Genomic DNA, 24,105 nt, shown 5'->3' on the forward strand with positions numbered 1-24,105 from the left:
CCTGGCTGTTGTAATAGGCCAGGGGTGGCCGGACTTGCTTAATGTAAGAGCCACATAAGAGTAAGCATCAGATGTTTGAGAGCCGCAAGATGTGAACGTCAGATGTTTGAGAGCCGCAAGATAGAAAGGGAGGGAGGGAAGCAAATAGATGGGGGAAGGGAAGGAGAGGTGGAAAGAAAGCAACTTTAACTTTACATGCATTCTCCAAGCCGCCAACTGGCTTGGCTTGGAGAAGTGATAAAAGAGACAAATCCTTCTCCAAGCTGACTGATGGGCAGTGGGGGTTCCAAGAGCCGCACAATATGTGTGAAAGAGCCACATTTGGCCACCCCTGTAATAGCCTGTCAAATCTCTTACAACTGGCAGAGATCTCTGGGTTTCTCCTTGCAGAGTCCTTTCTGGCTGCTGAGCTCCGAGATGGCGAGGCCGATCATTGCCCCCGTGAGCGTCAACGCCACGGCTCCGGAAGCCTTTGAGGTCCTGAACCAGAGGATGCGAGTGGTGGAGGAGCAGACGAGCACCTTGCTGAAGGACATGGAGGCGCTGGGCGCAAACGGCTACAGGTAGGGCTGAAAGCCATGAAATTAAAAGACGTTTGCTCCTTGGGAGGACAGCTACGGCGAACCTGGGCGGTGTAATAAAAAGCAGAGACATCACCCTGCCGACAAAAGTCCGTATAGTCAAAGCAATGGTATTCCCAGTAGTAATGTATGGCGATGAGAGTTGGACCATAAGGAAAGCCGAGTGCAGAACATAAGAACATAAGAGAAGCCATGTTGGAACAGGCCAGTGGCCCATCCAGTCCAACACTTTGTGTCAAACAGTGGCCAAAAAATCCCAGGGACCATGAGGCGGTCCATCAGTGGGGCCAGGACACTAGAAGCCCTCCCATTGTGTCCCCCCCAAGCACCAAGAATACAGAGCATCACTGCCCCAGTCATAAGAACGTAAGAGAAGCCATGTTGGATCAGGCCAGTGGCCCATCCACTCCAACACTCTGTGTCACACAGGGGCCAAAAAAACCAGGTGCCATCAGAAGGTCCACCAGTGGGGCCAGGACACTAGAAGCCCTCCCACTGTTGCCCCCCCACAAGCACCAAGAATACAGAGCATCACTGCCCCAGACAGAAAGTTCTAACAATATGCTGTGGCTAATAGCCACTGATGGACCTCTGTTCCATATGCTTATCCAATCCCCTCTTGAAGCTGGCTATGCTCGCAGTCGCCACCACCTCCTGTGGCAGTGACTTTTCATCATTTTCAGTGGGCTTAGACTGGTGTAACCGAGCCTAGGACCGCACTGCAAGCAACGTTCCCTAGGATTGCACTGCAAGCTGCCGAGTCTTGTGAGCAAAAATTCTACTTTGCAAGCTCCGGACAGTCCAGTTGCGAGCTGCTGCATCAATTAGTGTGCTCAGGGCGGGGCCCTCCTTCCTGAGCAGGCTGAGCTAAGACAGAAATGTGTGAGCCGGAGGCTAAAGAACTGTGAGCTAGCTCACACCAACTCAGCTGAGAGGGAACACTGGCCGCAAGTCACTGAAATTGGCGTGTTGTTTGTCTTATTGCGTTTTTGTGGTTGCGTGTTCTTTGTCAAGATGGACCATTTCTTGTTTTACTAAAGTTTGTTGTTGTTGTAATTTATTGTGTTGTAACTGCCTTTGGAAGAGCCCCGTGGTGCAGAGTGGTAAAGCTCAGGGCCCTCTGCTCACGACCTGAGTTCGATCCCAGCAGAAGCTGAGTTCAGGTCGCCGACTCCAGGTTGACTCAGCCTTCCATCCTTCTGAGGTCGGTAAATTGAGTCCCCAGCTTGCTTGGGGCGGGGGGGGAAGCATAGAGGACCGGGGAAGGCCATGGCAAACCACTCTGTCAAAAGTCTACTGTGAAAACTTTACGAAAGCAACATCACCCCAGAGTCGGAAACGACTGATGCTTGCACAGGGGACCTTTGCTTTCCTTTCCCACCATGCTTACAGGACCCCGTGGCTCAGAGTGTTAAAGCTGCAGTCCTAAGCTCTGCTTACGACCTGAGTTCGATCCCCGGCGGTAGCTGGGTTTTCAGGTAGCCGGCTCGAGGTTGACTCCGCATTCCATCCTTCCGAGGTCAGTCAAATGAGTCCCCAGCTTGCTGGGGGGGAAGTGTAGATGACCGGGGAAGGCAACGGCAAACCACCCCGTAAAAAGTCTGCCGTGAAAATGTTGTGAAAGCAACATCGCCCCAGAGTCAAAAAATGACTGGTGCTTGCACAGGGGACAACCTTTACCTTTAACTGCCTTTGGAAATTTTTTTAAAGCTAGTTTATAAATAGTTCAATGAAACCAAATGAACAGATGAGAAAACCAAATGCATGTGATTATATGCAAAGAGAAGCACCTGGAAACTGTGCTATTTGTCAAGAACACGCTCCTTACAAGGAAACCCGGTAGTCCGGGACATGAGGAAAGGCTGAAGAGTTTGGGAGTTATTTAGTTTAATTTTTAGATGTATGCCCCGCCCTATCCCGCAAGCGGGCTCAGGGCGGCTCACAACAATAAAACAACAGAGTTAAAACAATACCATAAAAACAGACAGCCCAAAACAGAAGATCACAGTAAACAGGCTTACAGACATAGGCAGTAAACAGCATGCGGCTGATAGCTCGTAGCGTAACATAACACCATAGTGGTGAAATGATGACTTTCAAAGGATGAAGTGATGTCTTTCAAAGGATGCCCGCTGAATTAATTGAAAGCCTGGCGGAAGAGCTCCGTCTTACAGGCCCTGCGATACCTTGATGTGTCCCGCAGGGCCCGGATCTCCAGCAGAGAGTTCATTCCACCAGGTAGGGGCCAGGACTGAAAAGGCCCTGGCCCTTGTTGAAGCCAGCCGGGCATCCTTAGGACCAGGGACTATGAGGAGATGTTGAGCAGTAGACTACAGCCTGGGGGGGGGGGTTCATATGGGGAGAGGCGGTCCCAAAGATATGCAGGCCCCTGGCTGTAAAGGGCTTTAAAGGTAAGGACCAACACCTTATCATTTTAGAAAAGAGACAACCAAGGGAAGACATGAGAGAGGTTTATAAAAGTATGCCTGTGGGGTGGAGAGAGCGGGCAAAGAGAACTTTTTCTCCCTCTCCCCAAAGATTAAAACTAGAAGGCATCCAGCAAAGTGGACGGGCAGGAGGTTCAGGATGGACAAAAAGAAATCTGGTCCAGAGGAGGCCGACAAAGGTGGTGAGGGGTCTGGAGACCGAGTCCTATGAGGAAAGGTTGAAGGAGCTGGGGATGTTTAGCCTGGAGAGGAGGCGGCTGAGAGGTGATAGGATCACCATCTTCAAGTACTTGAAGGGCTGTCATAGAGAAGATGGTGTGCAATTGTTTTCTGTGGCACCAGAAGGTAGGACCAGAACCCGCGGGTTGAAATTACATCAAAAGAGTTTCCAGCTCAACATTAGGAAGAACTTCCTGACAGTTACAGCGGTTCCTCAGTGGAACAGGCTTCCTCAGGAGGTGGTGGGCTCTCCTTTCTTGGAGGTTTTTAAATAGGGACTAGATGGCCATCTGACAGCAATGAAGATCCTGTGAATTTAGGGGGAGGTTTTTGTGAGTTTCCTGCATTGTGCAGGGGGTTGGACTAGATGACCCTGGACGTCCCTTCCAACTCTGTGATTCTGTGAACTGCCTGACTGTTAGAGGGGTTCCTCCGTGGAACAGGCTTCCTCAGGAGGTGGTGGGCTCTCCTTCCTTGGAGGTTTTTAAAGAAAGAGAGGCTAGATGGCCATCTGACAGCAGTGAAGATCCTGTGAATTTAGGGGGAGGCGTTTGTGAGTTTAGAGCGGTTCCTCAGTGGAACAGGCTTCCTCAGGAGGTGGTGGGCTCTCCTTCCTTGGAGGTTTTTAAAGAGAGGCTAGATGGCCACCTGACAGCAATGAAGAGCCTATGAATTTAGGGGGAGGTGTTTGTGAGTTCAGAGCGGTTCCTCAGTGGAACAGGCTTCCTCCTTGGGAGGTGGTGGGCTCTTCTTCCTTGGAGGTGTTTAAACAGAGGCTAGATGGCCATCTGACAGCAATGAAGATCCTGTGAATTTAGGGGGAGGTGTTTGTGAGTTTCCTGCATTGTGCAGGGGGTTGGACTAGATGGCCCTGGAGGTCCCTTCCAACTCTATGATTCTGTCTGGCTAGCCTGGGCCATCCAGATCAGGGCAGAGATGGACAGAGGTGGTTGCCCATTGCCTGCCTCTGTATAGCAACCCTGGGTTTCCTCGGTGGTCTCCCATCAAAGTACTAAACCAGGCCAACCCTGGTTACCTTTCGAAATCTGACAAGATTGGGAAGGCCTGGGCTATCCAGGCTGAGGGAAAGGGACATGCAGAGGAGGCTGGCCGTTGCCTGCCTCTGCGGAGCAACCCTGGACTTCTTTGGGGTCTCCCATCCAAGTCCTCACGAGGGCTGACCCTGCTTCGCTTCTGAGCTCTGACAAAGAGTGGACCGGACAGGGCTGCCCAGGTCAGGTTACCCCATGTCACCGAGAAGTAGTTCTTCCTGTTTAAAGAGTTTTATTAGGTTTACAGTAAAAAGGACAAGCCCCGTGGCGCAGAGTGGTAAAGCTGCAGTACTGCAATCTGAACTCTCTGCTCACGACCTGAGTTCGATCCTGGCAGAAGCTGGGTTCAGGTAGCCGGCTCAGGTTGACTCAGCCTTCCATCCTTCTGAGGTCGGTCAAATGAGTCCCCAGCTTGTTGGGGGGAAAGTGTAGATGACTGAGGAAGGTGATGGCAAACCACCCCATAAAAAGTCTGCCGTGAAAACGTGAAAGCAACGTCACCCCAGAGTTGGAAATGACTGGTGCTTGCACAGGGGGACTACCTTTTTACCTTTAAAAAGGAAGGAGGTAGGGAGGGAATGGGGGGTAAACATGAATATGAAAATGTTACATTCTGCATATCATGATATCAAAAAAGGAGAGATAATTCAAAAAGTTTCAAGATACATTGAAGTAAAGGATAAATACTGTAAGTCTTAGTTTGTGTACATCCGGATCAGTCATGCTACAGATACGAGAAGTGAAAACAGGAATTTTCATCGGGTAGCAATAATGATGGATTCAAGCAGGAGAGTCAAGCCAAGCATATAGTGGTTCCCAATATTTTTTACCATCTTCTACAGTCTTGTCTTTCAATAAAGAAAATACATAGTCCAGCTCAGCTGTCTCTAATACTTATCCAGTCAGTTCTTGTTTAGTAGGCAGGTCCTGGTGTTTCCAGTTTTGCACCATCAAAATTCTTGCTGCTGTATTAATATGTGCCATTAAATGTTTTGCCTCTTTTGAGTAGTTACTAGGATAGATGTTCAGTAAGAATAACTCAGGCTTAAACTGAATTTGTGTTTTCAATATTTTGTGCAATAGCTCATGTACCATCTCCCAATAGCTTTTGATAACGTTACAAGACCATCACATACGATGATAAAAAGTTCCAGTATGTGTAGTACATTTCCAACATTTGTTAGATACATTAACATATATTTTAGACAATTTTTCAGGAGTCACGTACCGTTTATAAAACATTTTGTAAACATTGTAAACACTTTTTCAGGAGTTATAGACCATCTATAAAACATTTTGTGAACATTCTCTTTAAAAGTCATCACTTTAGTTAATTTAATGTTGAATAAGAAGTCGTTCTTATTTCCTCTCCAACAGAGTCTGGATTGTAGCCATGCGGCTGCGTGCTTAGCATTGTGGAGATGCAGGATCGCATTTTAATTAATTGGGGCTTTTAATATGTTTTCTGTCCCCCCAGTGTGGAGTTTTTCCCCCCCAAACCTGCAGAGCATGCCCAAGACCACCAGTCCATCAGCCCCCTTTGCGCGAGGGTGGCGTTTGTGGGCGAGAACGACCCGCTGTGGAAGCAGTGTGAGAAGCTGGTGAGCCGGATGTGCCGCCTGGAGAGCATTGTGCAGACCCTGAAGCTGAATGTCTTCCGGCTGCAGACGGAGAAAGAGCTGAACCCGCAGCACGCAGGTACTCCACAGAAGGAGGGAAGAGAGCCAGCATCTGCAGTAAGAGCAAAACCTCTGCTGTGTGTTTTAAAAGGGGTTTTTTTAACCCTCTGGACAGAGAACAGGCTGAGGGGGGAGTGTGTGCAGTTGCTTTTCAGACGTATCAGCTCTCCTTCATTCAGAGCCCACTAGATCTAGCGGGAGAGGTAATGGGTTGGGGGTGGGTTCCAGCTCTCCCCCTTCGTCCTAGCAGGGAACAGAGGTTTGGAGGGATAGAACCCGAGACTATCTAGGGCAGGGCTTGCCAAACTTGCTTAATGTAAGAGCCACAAGACATGAATGTCAGATGTTTGAGAGCTGCAGGCAAGGGGGGAGGGAGGGAGGGAAGAAGGGAGGGAAAGGAGGGAGGGAGGGGAAGGAAGGAAGGAAAGGGAGGGAGGGAAAGGGAAGGGAGGAAAGAAGAGAGAGGAAGGGAGGAAGGAAAGGGAGGGAAAGGGAAGGGAGAAAAGAAGAGAGAGGAAGGAAAGGGAGGGAGGGAAAGGGAGGGAGGGAAAGAAGAGAGGAAGGGAGGGAGAAAAAGGGAAGGAAGGAAAGAAGAGAGGAAGGGAGGGAGAAAAAGGGAAGGAAGAAAAGGGAAGGAAAGGGAAAGAAGGAAGATGGGAGAGGGAGGGAGAAGTGGAGAGAAAGCAACTTTAAATGCATTCTCCAAGCCGCCAGCTGGCTTGGCAAAGCAGTTTAAAGAGACAAATGCCTTCTCCAAGCTGGCCAATGGGGCAGTGGGGGCTTTGAGAGCCACACAATACGTGTGAAAGAGCCACATGCTGCTCCCGAGCCACATTTTGGCCGCCCCTGCTTTAGGCAAATGAGCAAGCTTTGGTTCTCAAGGGTTTGGAAAGTGTGGCTCTAGAACAGTGGCCCCCCAGTGAGGTGCCTGGGGGTGCCATGACCAGGTGGGGCTTCTGCCCTGCAAGGATTCCGATTGGCCACTGGAGATCTGATTGGCTGCACTGACATTTTAAAGCAGGGGTGTCAAACTCATTTGTTATGAGGGCCAGATCTGACATAAATGAGACCGTGAGGGGCTGGGCCATGCCGGGTTGGGCTGAGCCATGTCGGGCTGGGCCATGTGTGTACCTATTTAAGATTAGGTAGCAGAGATAGAAATTTTATAAAGAACACAAACATACATTTTTTTTTGAGTATAAACAAATTTATTAGTAACATATGGCAGCAGAATTATATCTACAACTTATAAAGAGCTTAAAATAAAAAAAAAATCGTTCTACCTCCCATACTTTACTTTCCTCCCATAAATTTTTAAACAATTTAAAACACGCTTAAAATGTTAGCACTCATTGGTCTTAAAGGTGCTTTATTTGTATTTCTTCCATGGGATCCAGGGAGCTGGGCAAAGGAAGCTCTGGCTCTTTCCTTCCTTCCCCAGGGGACTGGGGGGAGGAGCCTCAGCCAACAGAAGGAAGAGAGGCTTGGCTCAGTAGTTCTGCTGTGTGATTGAGAGAGCCTGGCAAAGCAAGCTATTCCTCCCCCCCTTCCTCCCCAAGGGAGGAGCCTCAGCCAGTGGAGAAAATAGAGGCCTTGCTCTGTAGCTCCTGTGTGATTGAGCAAGCATTGCAAAGCAAGCTGTGATGCAGAAGGAAGCAAGAGAGAGGGAGAAGGAAGCAGACGACAGCCAGTTGCTCGGGGGCCTGATAGGAGCCCCCCGGGGGCCTGTTTTGGCCCCCAAACTGCATGTTTGACACCCGTTTTAAAGCTGCCACCCCAGCGCAAGGACCGTGTGGCTGAAGGTCATTGGCGGCAGCCATTTTGTGGCTGAGACCACCCTGCTGTGTCAGCGCACCAGAGGCTCTGCAGGCTCAGAAAGGCTTCGGGACCTGCTCTAGAATTCTACTCTCTTCCTCCTACCCCCGCCCCCCCTTGCTGTCTGGCAGCCAATCTGGAGCGGCGCTTAAACGCAATGCAGGAGGAGCACCTCCAGGAGCTGCGGGTGCTCCAGGCGGAGGGGAGGACCCTGCGCCAGCAGCTGAGCGACTCCCAAGAGGAGGCGGAAAAGGCCCGCGAGCGGACGGAACGGCTCAGCGCTGCCCTGGAGATCGCCACCGCCACCAAGGTACCAGGCGGGGGGGCTCGTGGGGGGCAGCCCGCTCTCGAGAAATTCTTTGGCCCAGTCTTGGGGATGCCCTTTCCCTGCGGCTGAGGAGACGCAAGCTTGTAAAGAGCCCTCTCGCCAAAAATGGGAATCCTGGAACTGCGTGTGTGTGTGGGGGGGAGGGGGGCGTTTAAAAAACGTTATTGTACACCAATTTCTCACTGCATGTTCTTAACATCCTCCCTCCCCACCCCAAATTTGCTCTGCTTTCAAATGAAGAAGAAGAAGATATTGGATTTATATCCTGCCCTCCACTCCGAAGAGTCTCAGAGAGGCTCACAATCTCCTTTCCCTTCCTCCCCCACAACAGACACCCTGTGAGGTAGATGAAGATATTGGATTTATATCCCGCCCTCCACTCCGAAGAGTCTCAGAGCGGTTCACAGTCTCCTTTCCCTTCCTCCCCCACAACAGACACCCTGTGAGGTAGATGAAGATATTGGATTTATATCCCGCCCACCACTCCGAAGAGTCTCAGAGCGGTTCACAGTCTCCTTTCCCTTCCTCCCCCACAACAGACCCCCTGTGAGGTGTGTGGGGCTGAGAGATCTCTCACAGCAGCTGCCCTTTCAAAGACAACCTCTGCCAGAGCTATGGCTGACCCAAGGCCATGCTAGCAGGCGCAAGTGGAGGAATGGGGAATCAAACCCGGTTCTCCCAGATAAGAGACCGCACACTTAACCACTACACCAAACTGGCTCTCCAAATGAGACGAAGTGGGGTGCTTTTCTAAGGTTATAAGCATCGATATTTCTCAATAATCAATCTTTTGTTGTTAGATCAAAAGTCGCTTTATTGTAGAAACTCTGAAGCTTTACCAAGGACAGAATCCTTGGAAGTAATGGCCTATACACGATTACACAGTTACTATATAGGATTACTACAGATGCAGTTGAGTCACGGGTTCAAAGGTTAGTACATAGTATCTCTTTTATTACTAAGAAATTCAGGCTATTAAAAACATCTCCCTTTCTCACACTTCTTCCAGACCTGATAAGAGCTGTCTGTGTGAATGTGGAGGAGAGGCACCTCACCACCAGGCTGCAGCGTAAACATCCTTGGGCTAGATGGATTTACTGCTTGCCCAAACGTTGTAAAAGGGAGGGGGGCGGTGGATACTAGCGGCCTGCTTTCTGTCTAAGAAACCATCATGGCACTTAGAAATATGCATGCTTGACAGAAGGGTGTCAGACGTGGAGAGGAGGGGCTGTGGCCCGGCGGCAGAGCCTCTGCTTGGCATGCAGAAGGTCCCAGGCAGTCTTCCCTCTCAGCTGAGTTAGCGTGAGCCAGATCACAGATTTTTAGCCTCTGGCTCACACGTTTTTTGTCTTCGCTCAGGAAGGATGGCCCCCGGAGCATGCTCATTTATGCAGTCGCTCACAACTTTAATGTCAGAATAGGAGTCGATTGCACATTTAAGACCAACTTAGTTTCATTCAGAACGTAAGCTTTTGTGTGCTCTAAGCACACTTCATCAGACAAGGAATCCGGCACAGTGAGCAGAGCCACCTGAACAGCATACTCGAGATTGCTACAGCACAGACATTTTGATGCAATAAAAAAGGCAGATAATAAAAAGAGTCAGCTGCCTCCAAAGCTTACGTTGTGAATAAAATTGTACATGTGAAATGGTACAGATTTAAGATCCAATGACAGAATAGTCAAATTATCTGGTGGGCAATGGCTCAGAATGTAAAATGGTACAAATATAAGATCCAATGACAGAATAGTAAAAATAAATCGATTTGTTAACAAATGGATTTGCTAATTTTACTCAGTTTGTTAATTTGACTATTCTGTCATTGGATCTTATGTTTGTACCATTTTACATTCTAAGCCACTGCCTACCAGATAATTTGACTATTCTGTCATTGGTTCTTAAATCTGTACCATTTTACATCCTGAGCCACTGCCTACCAGCTATGTGTGGCTCTGTTCACTGTGCCGGATTCCTCATCTGATGAAGTGTGCTTAGAGTTTACTTGCACTGCTTTATAAGGGTTGCACTTGGTTTTCTGGAAGACTATAGTTTTGTAGACAAACACATAGCCCTCACACGGTCTTGACCAGCTTGCAAAGCTGTTCATTTACAAAAACTCATGCTTTCCCCTGGGTCCTAGGCTCAGAGCACTGACTTCTGTAATGAATGTCAATAAATCAAAAGCTGGTTTGCAGCTTACAGATACACACCTGAACAGCATACTCAAGATTGCTACAGCACAGACATTTTGATGCCATAAAAAAAGACATCCAATGTCTTTGCCGTTGTCGTCTTCTTCCCATGTTCTGTCTTTCTGCGCTCTGCCTCTCTCCGTTTCGCCCCTGCAACTTGGTCGGACGTGCGGTCTTTCATTCTTTGCAGAGAGACGTGGCCATCGCCGCAGAGGAGCTGAGGGCGACCAAACTTAAGATGGGTCACAGCCTGCAAGAGGTAAGGTCAGAAGGCCGGTTGTTACTTCCAGGGGAAAGGGAGAAGAGTCAAGGCGGAACTTCTCCACCAACCCATGACTCTCAGCCTGTTTTTGGCCTCCGTCTGCACTGTGGAAGACGAGAGGTGCTTGCTCCCTCCAGAACTGCTGGTTTTGAAAGACCTGAGTCAGATTGAGGTGATGAGAGAGGAGGTGATAGATAAACTGATAGACAATTTAAAAACTGATAAGTCATGAAGGAATCATCAGTCGACACGTGTAGGTTCAGGAAGAAGAGAGGTCTGACTTCCTCAGCCAACCTTTATTTATACATTCTGCCTTGAAGCTACATATTTGCTTAGCACATGGTGTTTAAACAAAGAACAGGAAGCATCTGTTCGAGGGAGACCAGGATTTTTACAGGATTCAATACGGTCATCAATTTGTCAATATTGCATAAAGAGTGAGAATGTGGGTGAGCAGGATGTGAGATGCCTGTGCCCCTTGGGCTCCAGACACAATGGGGAATATGGAAGCTCCAGGCTGGTGTGCCAGGCACATGGTCGCACCCACTTCCTGTCTGTGGTCTTTGTGGGACCCAGGAATCGAGCAATTTCTCAGGGCAGGATTCCTACAAAGTCACCCGGCCCAGATGGCATACATCCAAGAGTTCCGAAAGGACTCCAAGGTGAACTTGTGGGTCTCCTGACAAAAATACGTAATCTTTCGTTAACATCTGCTTTCGTCCCTGAGGACTGGAAGGTAGCAGATGTCACCCCAGAGGAGATCTGGGAAATTTCAGGCCGGTCAGTCTGACATCAATACCAGGAAAGTTGGTAGAAAATGTTATTAAAGAGAGAATTGCCGGGCACAAGAAAAGCTATTGAGGAAGAGTCAGCGTGAGTTCTGTAAATCAGTTCGCCAAGCCAAGCTAGCTGGCGGCTTGGAGAATGCATTTAAAATTAAAGTTGCTTTCTTCCACCTCTTCCTCCATTTATTCTCCTCCCTCCCTCCCTTCCATCCTCCCTCCCTCCCTCAAACATCTGACGTTCGTAAGAACCTAAGAGAAGCCATGTTGGATCAGGCCAATAGCCCGTCCAGTCCAACACTGTGTCACACAGTGGCCAAAAAACCCAGGTGCCATCAGGAGGTCCACCAGTGGGACTAGAAGCCCTGCCACTGTGCCCCCCTCCCCCCGCCAAGCACAAGAATGCAGAGCATCACCGCCTCAGGCAGAGAGTTCCAACATGTCTTGTGGCTCTCAAACATCTGACGTTTGTTCTCTGTGACTCTTACATTAAGCAAGTTTGGCCACTCCTGGCGTATCCAGTGTTTACTCAGTTCATTCATCCACTTGATTTTTTAAAAATGTCTTCTAGCTAAGAGAGCAGCTCTCTAAGGAGTCTGGCACGAGGAAGTCTTTGGAAGAATCCCACGGAGTTCTGCTCTATCGGGTGCAGGACATGGAGCAGACGGTGGAAAAAGAACGGAAGCAGGTTGGTACATTTTGGCAGTATTCGTCCTTCCTGTGGGCTTCAAGCCCACCGTGCAATCTGTAGGACACTGCTGACGACATCAACCGTTACCAAAGCGTGCTACTGGAGTTTAAATATTCTTACGTAGTACAACAGATCAAAGATTTAAAACGTCGACTGCAGTGTGACATGATAGAGGTTTACAAGATTATGCATGGGATGAAGAAAGTAGAGAAAGAAGTCCTTTTCTCCCTTTCTCACAATACAAGAACTCGTGGGCATTCGATGAAATTGCTGAGCAGTTGGGTTAGAACGGAAAAAAGGAAGTCCTTCACCCAAAGGGTGATTAACATGTGGAATTCACTGCCACAGGAAGTGGTGGCGGCTACAAGCATAGACAGCTTCGAGAGGGAATTGGATAAAAATATGGAGCAGAGGTCCATCAGTGGCTATTAGCCACAGCTTATCACTTGCCCTTTGTCTGGGGCAAGTGATGCTCTGTATTCTTGGTGTTGGGGGGGGCACTGTGGAAGGGCTTCTAGCCCCACTTGTGAACCTCCTGTTGGCACTTGGGGTTTTTTTTGGCCACTGTGTGCCACAGAGTGTTGGACTGGATGGGCCATTGGCCTGATCCAACATGGCTTCTCTTATGTTCTCGTGTTCTTATGCTGAAAACTAAACAGTCGGCTGAACTCCTTTTAAAGGAGTTGAAAGTCATTAGGATCCAATGGACGCTATATGCCCACTGACTCCTCCCCTGGTAGGCGGGTTTTTGTCCAGCAAGGCTTCTGACTGGCCACTGGAAATTTGATGGAATGTGCTGTCAGGTCGCAACCATGACTGACTTAAGGCCACTGCAGGGGGTTTTCAGAAAGAGATGAGCAGAGGTGGTTTGCTCTGTGGAGCAACTTTGAATGGCCTTCGTGGTCTCCCATCCAAATGTTAACCACGGCCGACCCCGATGAGCTTCTGAGGCTGGGCTAGCCTGACCCAGCCAAGTCGGGGCCTGACATTTGCAAAAAAAAAAAAAAATTGGATTTGAATGGTTAAGTGGGGAAACTTATTTTTGGTGGCAACGTGGTCAACAGCCGGTGGTCTTCAGCCCTTCCGGACCTTTAAGACTTAGCCGGCGGCGTGGAAGCTGCTCAGCTACAAGCAGGTGATCTCACAGTCACGTGACAGGAAGAGTAGGAACCAGAGCGCTGATCTCAGCGGCGTCAAGGCCAGGACGGTGTGCTGCACACCAAGAAAGTTATGGACAAATAAGTTCAAGCCAGGCATCAGGAGGTGTAGTGTAGTGTAGAGCAGGCTAAGATTCGAGCTGCAGCGAAACTACAGGAGCTTAGCGTACAGCTGTGTAAATAAAAAAACCGCTAAGAGACACCATAAATTTTAAACACGACAGTGTAATGTAGAGGTCAGTGGTGTTCTGACCAAGCTTGCACATAGAACTTCAAATGAACAAGGAAAGGAAAGGTCCCCTGTGCAAGCACGAGTCGTTTCCAACTCTGGGGTGACGTTGCTTTCACAACGTTTTCACGGCAGGCTTTTGACGGGGTGGTTTGTCATTGTCTTCCCCAGTCATCGACACTTTCCCCCCAGCAAGCTGGGGACTCATTTGACCAACCTTGGATGGAAGGCTGAGTCAACCTTGGGCTGGCTACCTGAATCCAGCTTCCGCCGGAATCGAACTCAGGTCGTGAGCAGAGAGTTCAGATCACTGTACTGCAGTACTGCTGCTTTACCACTCTGCGCCAGACATTCACAGAAGACAGTTCAAAAACAGTCTTTCCAATCACAAAGGAGTAACAATATTCCAGTATTAAGTTCATGGAACTAAAGGAAGTCCTTCCAAAGACGTTTGTTCTAGATATCAAGACGTTTCATCCGTCTCTCTTCAGTTTGGAGGCTTATTTATCACTGGAGCCCAGTCTTCACAATACATTCACTGAAGACCAACAAGGATCAGAACATGTCTGTAAGATTTCCAAGTTCTCCACAGACATGTTCTGAACCTTTTTGGTCTTCTGTGAACGTATCGTAGAGATTGGGCTCCAGTGATAAATAAACCTCCAAACTGAAGAGAGACGGATGAAACGTCTTGATATCTAGAACAGACGTTTTTGGAAGCGCTTCCTTTAGTTCCGTGAACTAAATACTGGAATATTGTTACTCCTTTGTGGTTGGGAAGACTGTTTTTGAACTGTCTTCTGTGAATGTCTTTTCGCTACATGCTCTCGTCTGTTTGAAGTTCTGTGTGCAAGCTTTGTCAGAACACCACTGACCTCTACATTACACTGTCTTGTTTAAATTTTATGGCTTTTTTTTTATTTACACAAGGTCACAGCTGTGGCAGAATCTTTCTTCTATTACTCACATCTCTGCTCTCTCAGCGTCTGTTTGGTGTAGTGGTTAAGAGTGGTGGACTCTAATCCAGAGAACCGGGTTTGATTCTCCCCCCTCCTCCACATGGCAGCCGGCTGGCTGACCTTGGGTCCGTCGCAAGTTCTCTCTCAGATCCGTTCACTCAAGAGCAGTTCTCACAAGAGCTCTCTCAGCCCCACCGGCCTCACAGTCAGCGTTCCCTCTAAGCTGGAGAGTCTCGTGAGCAAAAATGCTACTTTGCGAGCAACTGATCTTTAATCTGTGAGCGACTGGCCTTCAAGTGGTGAGCTCCTGCATCAGTTGATGTGCTCTGGGGTCATCCTTCCTGAGCTAAAGCACGCTAACTCAGCTTAGAGCAAGGGTGGCCAAACCTGCTTAACATAAGAGCCACATAGAATAAATGTCAGATGTTTGAGAGCTGCAAGGAAGGGAGGGAGGGAGCCAAATAGATAGGGGGAGGGAGGGGAAAAGAAAATAACTTTAAATTCATTTTCCAAGCTTCCGGCTGGCTTGGCTTGGACAAGTGATTTAAAGAGACAAATACTATCTCCAAACCAGGCTTCAGGAGCCACACAATATGTGTGAAAGAGCCAAATGTGGCTCCCAAGCCACAGTTTGGCTACCCCAGCTTAGGGGGAACACTGCTTACAGGGTATCCGTTGGGGGAAAGGAAGGGAAAGGAGATTGGAAGCCACTCTGAGGGAAGGGCGGGGAATATTCCAGTCTCCGCCCCCTCTTTCTTCCTAGAGAGAGGCAGGCATGCACGGCCTTGCTGTCTACCCACGCGGACCAGGGAGCAAAAATTTCCAGAAAGCAGGGGAACCAGCAACTCTGTTGGGTCTTGCAACCCAGCAGGTGGGGGCTGCACAACTCCCCTGACCCGAGTACTTGAAGGGCTGCCCTGTAGAGGATGGGGTGGAATTTTTTGCTGTGGCCCCAGAAGGTCGGGCCAGAACCAACGGGTTGAAATTAAATCAAAGGAGTTTCCGGATCAACATAAGGAAGAACTTCCTGACCGTTAGAGCGATTCCTCAGTGGAACAGGCTTCCTCCTCGAGAGTTGGTGGGCTCTCCTTCCTTGGAGGTTTTTCAACAGAGGCTAGATGGCCATCTGACAGCAATGAGGATCCTGTGAATTTAGGGGGAGGTGTTTGTGAGTTTCCTGCATTGTGCAGGGGGTTGAACTAGATGACCCTGGAGGTCCCTTCCAACTCTAGGATTCTATGAAGGGTATCATATAGAGGATGGGGTGGAATTGTTTTCTTTGGCCCCAGAAGGTTGGGCCAGAACCAACGGGTTGAAATTAAATCAAAGGAGTTTCCGGCTCAACATAAGGAAGAACTTCCTGACCATTAGAGCGATTCCTCAGTGGAACAGGCTTCCTCCTTGGGAGGTGGTGGGCTCTCCTTCCTCAGAGGTTTTTCAACAGAGGCTGAATAGCCATCAGACAGCGATGAGGAACCTGTGAATTTAGAGGGAGGCGTTTGTGAGTTTCCTGCATGGTGCAGAGGGTTGGACTAGATGACCCTGGAGGGCCCTTCCAACTCTGTGATTCCAGGATTTCTATGACCTGTGGGCTGAAGCCTCAAGCACGCCGAAGGAGCTCCCCGCCTTTACTCTCTGGCTGTCGTTCCAGGTGCAGCTTCTGCAGCAGGACTGCAATGGCCTCCGCCAGGCTGTCCAGACGGCTCATGAGCGGCTGCAGGAGGCGGAAGAGAGGGCGGGCCAGCTGGAGCAGGAAGGCGCCAGGCTCAGAGCTGAGCTAGGTGAGCCCAGCACCCCGAAAGGCCTTTTTCCATACTGGCGAAGTGACCCCAAGAATCGTGAGACAGGGTTTTTTTTAAAGAAGGTTTTTCAGGCATCCATCTCCCAAAACCCGAGGGGGACATCTTTATCCGCAAAACATCCTTGCGAGGCAGGCTGAGAGCTGGCAATCAGTGAAAGGTCATCCTGTCTGTGAGTTCCCGGGAAAGGTGATTGGCACCCGGGTCTTCCCCGTCCTTGTGCGTCTGACAACATCTCGCTGGCATCTCACCTCCACATGCAGCCAGCTGGGTGACTGTGGGTCAGTCACAAGTTCTCTCAGAGAGCCAGTTTGGTATAGTGGTGAAGTGTGTGGACTCTTATCTGGGAGAACTGGGTTTGATTCCCCACTTCTCCGCTTCCAGCTGCTGGAATGGCCTTGGGTCAGCCAGAGCTATCGCAGGAGTTGTCCTTGAAAGGGCAGCTTCTGGGAGAGCTCTCTCAGCCCCACCCACCTCACAGGGTGTCTGTTGTGGGGGAGGAAGATAAAGAAGATTGTAAGCCGCTCTGAGTCTTTGATTCAAAGAGAAGGGCGGGGTATAAATCTGCAGTCGTCATCGTCTTTTTTTCCTTCTTCTTTTCCTTCTTCTTTCTTCTTCTTCCCTGTAAGAACAGCCCTGTATGTTCTTGGAGGACTGGCTACATCAGGGGGTGTGGCCTAACACGCAAAGTAGTTCCTGCTACAAAAAAAGTCCTGGTTGCATGGAATGTAGATTTTATTGTGGATGATCCTATGGGATCATTGTCTCCAGGTTAAGGCATGAATGTCAATATGGTGGCTTTATGGAGGACTGAAAGAGATTCCTAAACCTAGCCCTGTGGATGTTACTCAGAAATAGTGTGCTGCTAGCCCAACGGTATTGTTTCTGAGGAAATGCACACATGAAGTGTCCAGAAAGAAAACATGGCTGTATCAACCATCCCGGTTCGAAAAACTTTCTGCTTCCCTCTGCTATGATATTCTAGGAAGTTCTAGATCGGATATTTTGGTCAAGACTATGTTGATATTTTTAAAAAGTGAGTATTTTGAATGCCAGCTCTTTTTGTTGGGCTCTGTTCCAGAATCCCGAGAGACCGCCGTTTTCAAGCTCAGTGAAGAAGAGAAAGTAAGTCCAAAAAGGGGGCATCTTGAACTGGAGAGAATGTTGAATGTTTTGTGCTTTTGAAAGGGACTGGCCCAGCCTCCATACCTGCAGTTGAAAACCATGCGACTGAGGGCAGCTGAGATGAACAGCTCTCAAGCTGAAATAGCCCTAACAAAGCATAGCCAGCTTCAAGAGGGGACTGGATCAGCATCTGGAGCAGAGGTCCATCAGTGCCTATGAGCCATAGCATATTGTTGAAACACTCTGTCTGGGGCAAGTGGTGCTCTGTGTTCTTGGTGCTTGGGGAGGGCAACAGTGGGAGGGCTTCTAGTGTCCTGGCCCCACTGATGGACCTCCTGATGGCACCTGGGTTTTTTAGCCATTGTGTGACACAGAGTGTTGGACTGGGTGACACAGTGTTGGCACCTGGGTTTTTTAGCCATTGGCCTGATCCAACGTGGCTTCTCTTACGTTCTTATAACTGGGGCAGTGATGCTCTGTATTCTTGATGCTTGGGGGGCACAGTGGGAGGGCTTCTAGTGTCCTGGCCCCGCTGGTGGACTTCCTGATGGCACCTGGGTTTTTTGGCCACTGTGTGACACAGAGTGTTGGACTGGATGGGCCAGTGGCCTGATCCAACATGGCTTCTCTTATGTCCTAATCCCTGGCCCGTGGATGGGCTTAACGGATGTATCATGCGATGGGAAAAATGGGATTGGCTGGTGTTCTTCTGTTGATCACAGGACTGTTTTACACGTTCAATGGTCTTTTCCCCCCAGGCTGCCCAGCTGTCTTTCAGCAGAGAACACGAGGAGAACCTGAAGCTGCGGTCGGAAATAACCGCTTTACAGGAGATGGCCGGGAAAGTTCAAGTAACTCAATCCGTCATCTCTTGGTCTCCATCCAAAATTGCGTTTTGCAAAGGAGGGAAGACACTTTGGTTATATAGTTAATTTTTTCCACACAGCTGGGGATTTGTCACAAGGGCAGAGAAGAGAACGGGGTTTGTAGGCGCAGGAGCGAGGATTTCGCCTTCAAGCAAGGTAGCCCCCAAAACTTGCAGCTTCATTGCCGCTAGAAACCCTGCTCATCTTTTCCATCACCCCGCCTCCCCAGCTGTAGCTCAGTAGTAGACGTCCCCAGGTTCAAGCTCCAGCATCTCCAGGTTTTTTTTCTTTCTAAAATATGATGAGTTTATTTTTAAAATTCCAAGTGATACAGAACTTTGTTGGATGAAGTAGTATCGTCGATTAATTCCATAGATAACAAAATTCTACTATGAATAAAGTACTATGGTATATATCACATTGTAGAACTACCCCGTGGCGCAGAGTGGTAAAGCTGCAGTACTGCAGTCTGTGCTCTCTGCTCACGGCTTGAGTGCGGTCCCGGCGGAAGCTGGGTTCAGGTAGCCAGCTCCAGGATGACTCAGCCTTCCATCCTTCCGAGGTCAGTGAAAGGAGTATCCAGCTTGCTGGGGGGAAAGTGTAGAGGACTGGGGAAGGCAAGGGCAAACCACTCTGTAAAAAGTCTGCCATGAAAACGACATGATGTGACATCACCCCATGGGTCAGTAATGACTCTCTGCTTGCATAAGGGACTACCTTTTCCTTTAGGAGCCCCATGGCGCAGAGTGGTAAAGCTGCAGTACTGCAGTCCAAGCTCTGCTCACGACCTGAGTTCAATCCCAGTGGAAGCTGGTTCAGGTAGCCAGCTCCAGGTTGACTCAGCCTTCCATCCGTCCGAGGTCGGTCAAATGAGTACCCGGCTTGCTGGGGGGAAAGCGTAGATGACTGGGGAAGGCAAGGGCAAACCACCCCGTAAAAAAGTCTGCCATGAAAATGTTGTGATGCGACATCACCCCAGAGTCGGAAACGACTGGTGCTTGCGCAGGGGACTGCCTTTACCTTTTTAGAACATCTTATTTAGCATTTAAGATAACGTCCAGTTCACCAATCAATCGATCAATCGATAGATAAATAAATAAATATTTTATTAAGGATAAGGAAAGGAAAAAGGAAAGATCCCCTGTGCAAGCACCATTCGTTTCCGACTCTGGGGTGATGTTGCTTTCACAGCGTTTTCACGGCAGACTTTCTATGGGGTGGTTTGCCATTACCTTCCCCAGTCATCTACATTTCCCCCCCAGCAAGCTGGGTACTCATTTTACCAACCTCGGAAGGATGGAAGGCTGAGTCAACCTTGGGCCAGCTACCTGAATCCAGCTTCTGCCGGAATCGAACTCAGGTCGTGAGCAAAGAGTTCAGATCACAGTACTGCAATACTGCTGCTTTACCACTCTGCGCCACGGGGTAATTTAAGGATAAATTAACTGATAATTGGGCTAGAATTTTTTACTCTTAAGCTAAGAAGAATGCCTTGCTCCATCCCAAGCCAAACGAAAGGGGATATTTAAACAAAAAGAGAAAGAGGGGATGGCATAAGTTCAGAAAGAATTATCGTGAGAGAAATTGAAGGTAAGTTATGTTAATAGGTAAGATGTTTTTAGGTTCCATCACTTGAACAATGGTTTATAAAAAAATCTGGGACATTTTCATAATGGAGAAAATCACAGCACAACTTCCCTGGTCCGATGTTTACCCCAGGGTCACGTCTTTTGAAGAAAATCAGCTTCCGTTTCTGGAAGATACTGAATCTAAAAACATCTTACCCAGCATCTCCAGTTAAGAGGATCAGGTAGTACTAGTACTACTAAGAGCTTTCTCAGTGGCTACTCCTGCCCTACCTGAAGAGGTCAGGGCCCTGTAGGACTTGCCACAATTCCGCAGGGCCTGTAAGACATACCTGTTTAGACAGGCTTTTAATATCTAACCGGAGGCATTTTAACATCTGACAGTGGCACTTAGCGCCCATCATCCCACAGCAGAAACTCCCCCCCCCCCCGAACCAGACAGAAAATAAGCGCTAAAAACATCAACGTATTCTAATGGCTAGCGCTATTCACGCCATCTTGGAACCACAAGAGACCAGGGCCCTGTGGGACTTGCCACAATTCCGCAAAGCCTGTAAGACATACCTGTTTAGACAGGCTTTTAATATCTAACGTCTGACATTAGCGCTTAGTACCCATCATCCCACACCAAACACCCCCCCCCCCCCGAACCAGACAAGAAGCACTAAAAACATCAATGAATTCTAACGACTAGCGCTATCCACGCCATCTTGGAACCCCAAATTAGATATCTGAATTTATGTTGTCGTATTTTTAAGAATGTTTTATTGCAATAATTGAATATTGTTGTACTGTTTTAATTGTTGTTTTACTTGTTGTTAGCCGCCCTGAGCCCAACTGGGGAGGGCGGGGTATAAATGCAAATAATTAATAAATAACTAGGAGGTGATGGGAAAGACCTCGGCCTGAGATCCTGGACAGCCACGGCCGATCTGAGTGGGCAGCACTGACCCCGATGGGCTGAGGATCTGAGTCCTTAGGGGGCAGCTTCATGTGTGGGAAAGCACATAACACCCATCCATTCTCTGCATTCTCTCTTTTACACGTAGGGCTTGAAATACATTCATTTCTTAAGAGAGAGAACTGGGACTAGCAGTTGCATGGAGAATCCTTGCTGCTGTCATGGAGAGAGAGAAAAAATCCCTTTTTCTCTTTGTTTCAGGTGCTCAATGAGCAGTTGAGCCAACAGTGCGCGGAACTGAGCGAGACACTTCGGCGCGTCACCGTGGAGAACGCTAGACTGATTTCGGACCACCAGGCTGCCCTTAAGGTGTGGGATCCGTTGGATCTACTTCTGTATGACTTGTCCTGGGAGGGGCGGGAGGCTCCGTGGTAGAGTATCTGCTTGGTAAGCAGAACCAGGTTCAATCCCCGGCATCGCCAACTAAAAAGGGTCCAGGCAAATAGGCACGAAAAACCTCAGCTTGAGACCCTGGAGAGCCACTACCAGTCTGAGTAGAAAATACTGACTTTAGGGAGGGATGGTGGCTCAGTGTTAGAGCATCTGCTTGGTAAGCAGAAGGCACCAGGTTCAATCCTCAGCATCTCCAACTAAAAAGGGTCCCAGCGAGTAGGCGTGAAAAACCTCAGCTTGAGACCCTGGAGAGTCGCTGCCAGTCTGTGTAAACAATACTGACTTTAGGGAGGGATGGTGGCTCAGTGGTAGAGCATCTGCTTGGTAAGCAGAAGGTCCCAGGTTGTCCCCAGCATCTCCCAACTAAAAAGGGTCCAGGCAAGGAGGCGTGAAAAACCTCAGCTGGAGACCCTGGAGAGCTGCTGCCAGTCTGAGTAGACAAGACTGACTTTGATGGACCAAAGAGGGTCTGATTCAGTAGAAGGCAGCTTCATATGTTCATATTAGGGGAGGAACAGTGGCTCAGTGGTAGAGCATCTGCTTGGTAAGCAGGAGGTCCCAGGTTCCATCCCCAGCATCTCCAACTGAAAAGGGTCCCTCGGGGTCATGAGCTCTGCCTGGGGCTCCTTCTGCATCATAACCAGCCCACAGTGGCATGACCAGGGAATCCCAGTGGTTGTCACAGATGGGAGAGACGGCACATAGGTTCAGTGTTGCTTGGTTTCCTTTACTGTGTCTGAGAGTCCCCCGGGCTCAGAGGGTTGGTCTTCTTCAGCACCAGGGCACTATGGGACTTGGTTGCCTAGCAGCCCACCTCAGCCAATCCTTGCAGTCAAGGGAGGGTTGAGAGGTGTTCCAGAGCATCCCTTGGCGATGCCTTTCACAGCCTCCCTCCCTAAACAATAAGGGGGGAAAAGATGGTTTCGAGCAGACAACTTGCTAGACAATCGAGCAGTCAATTTGCTAACAGCTGCAAATTCGCTAACAATTCGCTACCGGGGAGATATTTCGGTCGCTTGGAATTGTATCGTTCTGGAGCGCTTTCGTCAATCCTCCTTTTCAGGCCGAACAGGACAGAATTAACCAGAAGCTGCAAGAGCAGGACTTGCTTCTGGATGCCGCCCGGGCCAGCATTACGGGGGAGCTGCAGAACTTGCAGAAAGAAAAAGTGGAGCTTCAGAGAGAGATGTGAGTAAGAACAGAGTGAAAGGGCAGTGATGCTCCTTGAAAGAGCCAGTTGGGTGTCGTGGTTAAGCGAGCGGACTCTTATGTGGGAGAACCAGGTCTGATTCCCCACTCCTCCGCTTGCAGCTGCTGGAATGGCCTTGGGTCAACCATCGCTCTCGCAGAGTTGTCCTTGAAAGGGCAGCTTCTGTCAGAGCTCTCTCAGCCCCACCCATCTCACAGGGTGTCTGTTGTGGGGGGAGAAGATATAGGAGATTGTAAGCCGCTCTGTCCTTGAAAGGGCAGCTGCTGTAAGAGCTCTCTCAGCCCCACCTACCTGACAGGGTGTCTGTTGTGGAGGGGAGGGGGGTAAAGGAGATTGTGACTGCTCTGAGATGCTGAGATTCAGAGTATAGGGTGGCATATAAATTCAGTATCTCCTTCTTCATAAGTGTGGCGGCTGGGCTTTCTTCTCTGTCCTGTTCCATCTTATTTCTCGCGGCTTCATATGAGGAAGAGGATGTTCGGATTGATACCCTGCCCTTCATTCACTCTAGAGTCTCAGAGTGGTTGCCAGTCACCAGTTTGGTGTAGCGGTTAAGTGTGCAGCCTCTTATCTGGGAGAACCGGGTTTGATTCCTCCTTCCTCCACTTGCAGCTGCTGGAATGGCTTTGGGTCAGCCATAGCTATTGCAGGAGTTGTCCTTGAAAGAGCCAGTTTGGTGTAGTGGTTAAGTGTGCAGCCTCTTATCTGGGAGAACCGGGTTTGATTCCCCACTCCTCCACTTTCAGCTGCTGGCACGGCCTTGGGTTAGTCATAGCTCTCGCAGGAGTTGTCCTTGAAAGGGCAGCTGCTGTAAGAGCTCTCTCAACCCCACCTACCTCACAGGGTGTCTGTTATGGGCGGGGGGAAGGTAAAGGAGATTGTGAGCAGCTTTGAGACTCCCAAGATTCAGAGAGTAGGGTAGGATATAAATCTAATATCATCACCACCTCCTTCTTCTTCGCGACTGGACTTTCTTCTCTGTCCTGCTCCACCTTATTTTTCGTGACTTCATAGGAGGAGGAGGTTCGGGTTTATACCCTGCCGTTCCTTCGCTCGGAGTCTCAGAGTGACTTTCGGTCACCTTCCCTTCCTCCCCCCACAACAGACCCCCTGCGAGGCAGGCGGGGCCGAGAGAACTCTGAGTGAACTGGGACTGACTCAAGGTCGCCCGGCAGGCTGCACATGGAGGAGGAGTGGGGGAATCAAACCCGGTTCTTCCAGATTAGAGCCTGCCGCTCTTAACCATGACACCCAACCAGCTCTCTTAAGTCTTTAAAAGCAAGAAGGCATCACGGAAAGGAATGGGGGGGGGGGGCTTCTGGTGGCGGAAAGAGCCGTCGAGTCTCAGCTGACTCACGGCGACACCTCGTGGGCTTTTCGAGGCAGGAGACGGTCAGAGGTGGTTTGCCGTCCCCTGCTTCCGTGTAATGACAGTGGACTTCCTTGGGGGCCTTTTTCATTCACATACTAGCCAGAGCCAACCCTGTTGGGTTTGAAGATCTGATGAGACTGAGCTAACCCAGGTCAGGGCAGAGACAGAACAAAGATGGTCCTCTGCGTAACAACCCTGGACTTTCTTAGTGGCTTCTCATCCATGTGTTAACCCAGACCACCTGCTTAGCTTCCAAGATCTGATGAGATCAGGCTAGCCTGGGCCATCCAGATCAAGGCAAGAGACATCCAGACGTAGTTGCCATTGCCTGCCTCTGCGTAGCAACCCTGGTCTTCCTTGGTGGTCTCCCATCCACGTATTAACCCAGACCAACCCTGC

At 49.4% G+C, this 24,105-nt stretch overlaps 1 protein-coding gene across 1 annotated transcript in view; it reads left to right on the forward strand.

Moving 5' to 3' along the window:
- Positions 1 to 400: 400 nt before the first annotated feature.
- CCDC150 (coiled-coil domain containing 150) overlaps positions 401 to 24,105 on the forward strand; it is a 65,911-nt gene continuing 42,206 nt past the window's right edge. Inside the window, exons 1-10 of the mRNA XM_060257066.1 lie at positions 401 to 563; positions 5,777 to 5,997; positions 7,925 to 8,103; positions 10,505 to 10,573; positions 11,930 to 12,046; positions 16,046 to 16,175; positions 17,275 to 17,318; positions 18,077 to 18,169; positions 20,933 to 21,040; positions 22,188 to 22,312. Of these exons, the coding sequence (XP_060113049.1) occupies positions 418 to 563; positions 5,777 to 5,997; positions 7,925 to 8,103; positions 10,505 to 10,573; positions 11,930 to 12,046; positions 16,046 to 16,175; positions 17,275 to 17,318; positions 18,077 to 18,169; positions 20,933 to 21,040; positions 22,188 to 22,312 (1,232 nt within the window). The 5' untranslated portion in view covers positions 401 to 417. The remainder of the gene's footprint in view (positions 564 to 5,776; positions 5,998 to 7,924; positions 8,104 to 10,504; positions 10,574 to 11,929; positions 12,047 to 16,045; positions 16,176 to 17,274; positions 17,319 to 18,076; positions 18,170 to 20,932; positions 21,041 to 22,187; positions 22,313 to 24,105) is intronic.

This window comes from Heteronotia binoei, chromosome 16 (genome assembly GCF_032191835.1).
Source record: "Heteronotia binoei isolate CCM8104 ecotype False Entrance Well chromosome 16, APGP_CSIRO_Hbin_v1, whole genome shotgun sequence".
Lineage (NCBI taxonomy): Eukaryota > Metazoa > Chordata > Lepidosauria > Squamata > Gekkonidae > Heteronotia > Heteronotia binoei.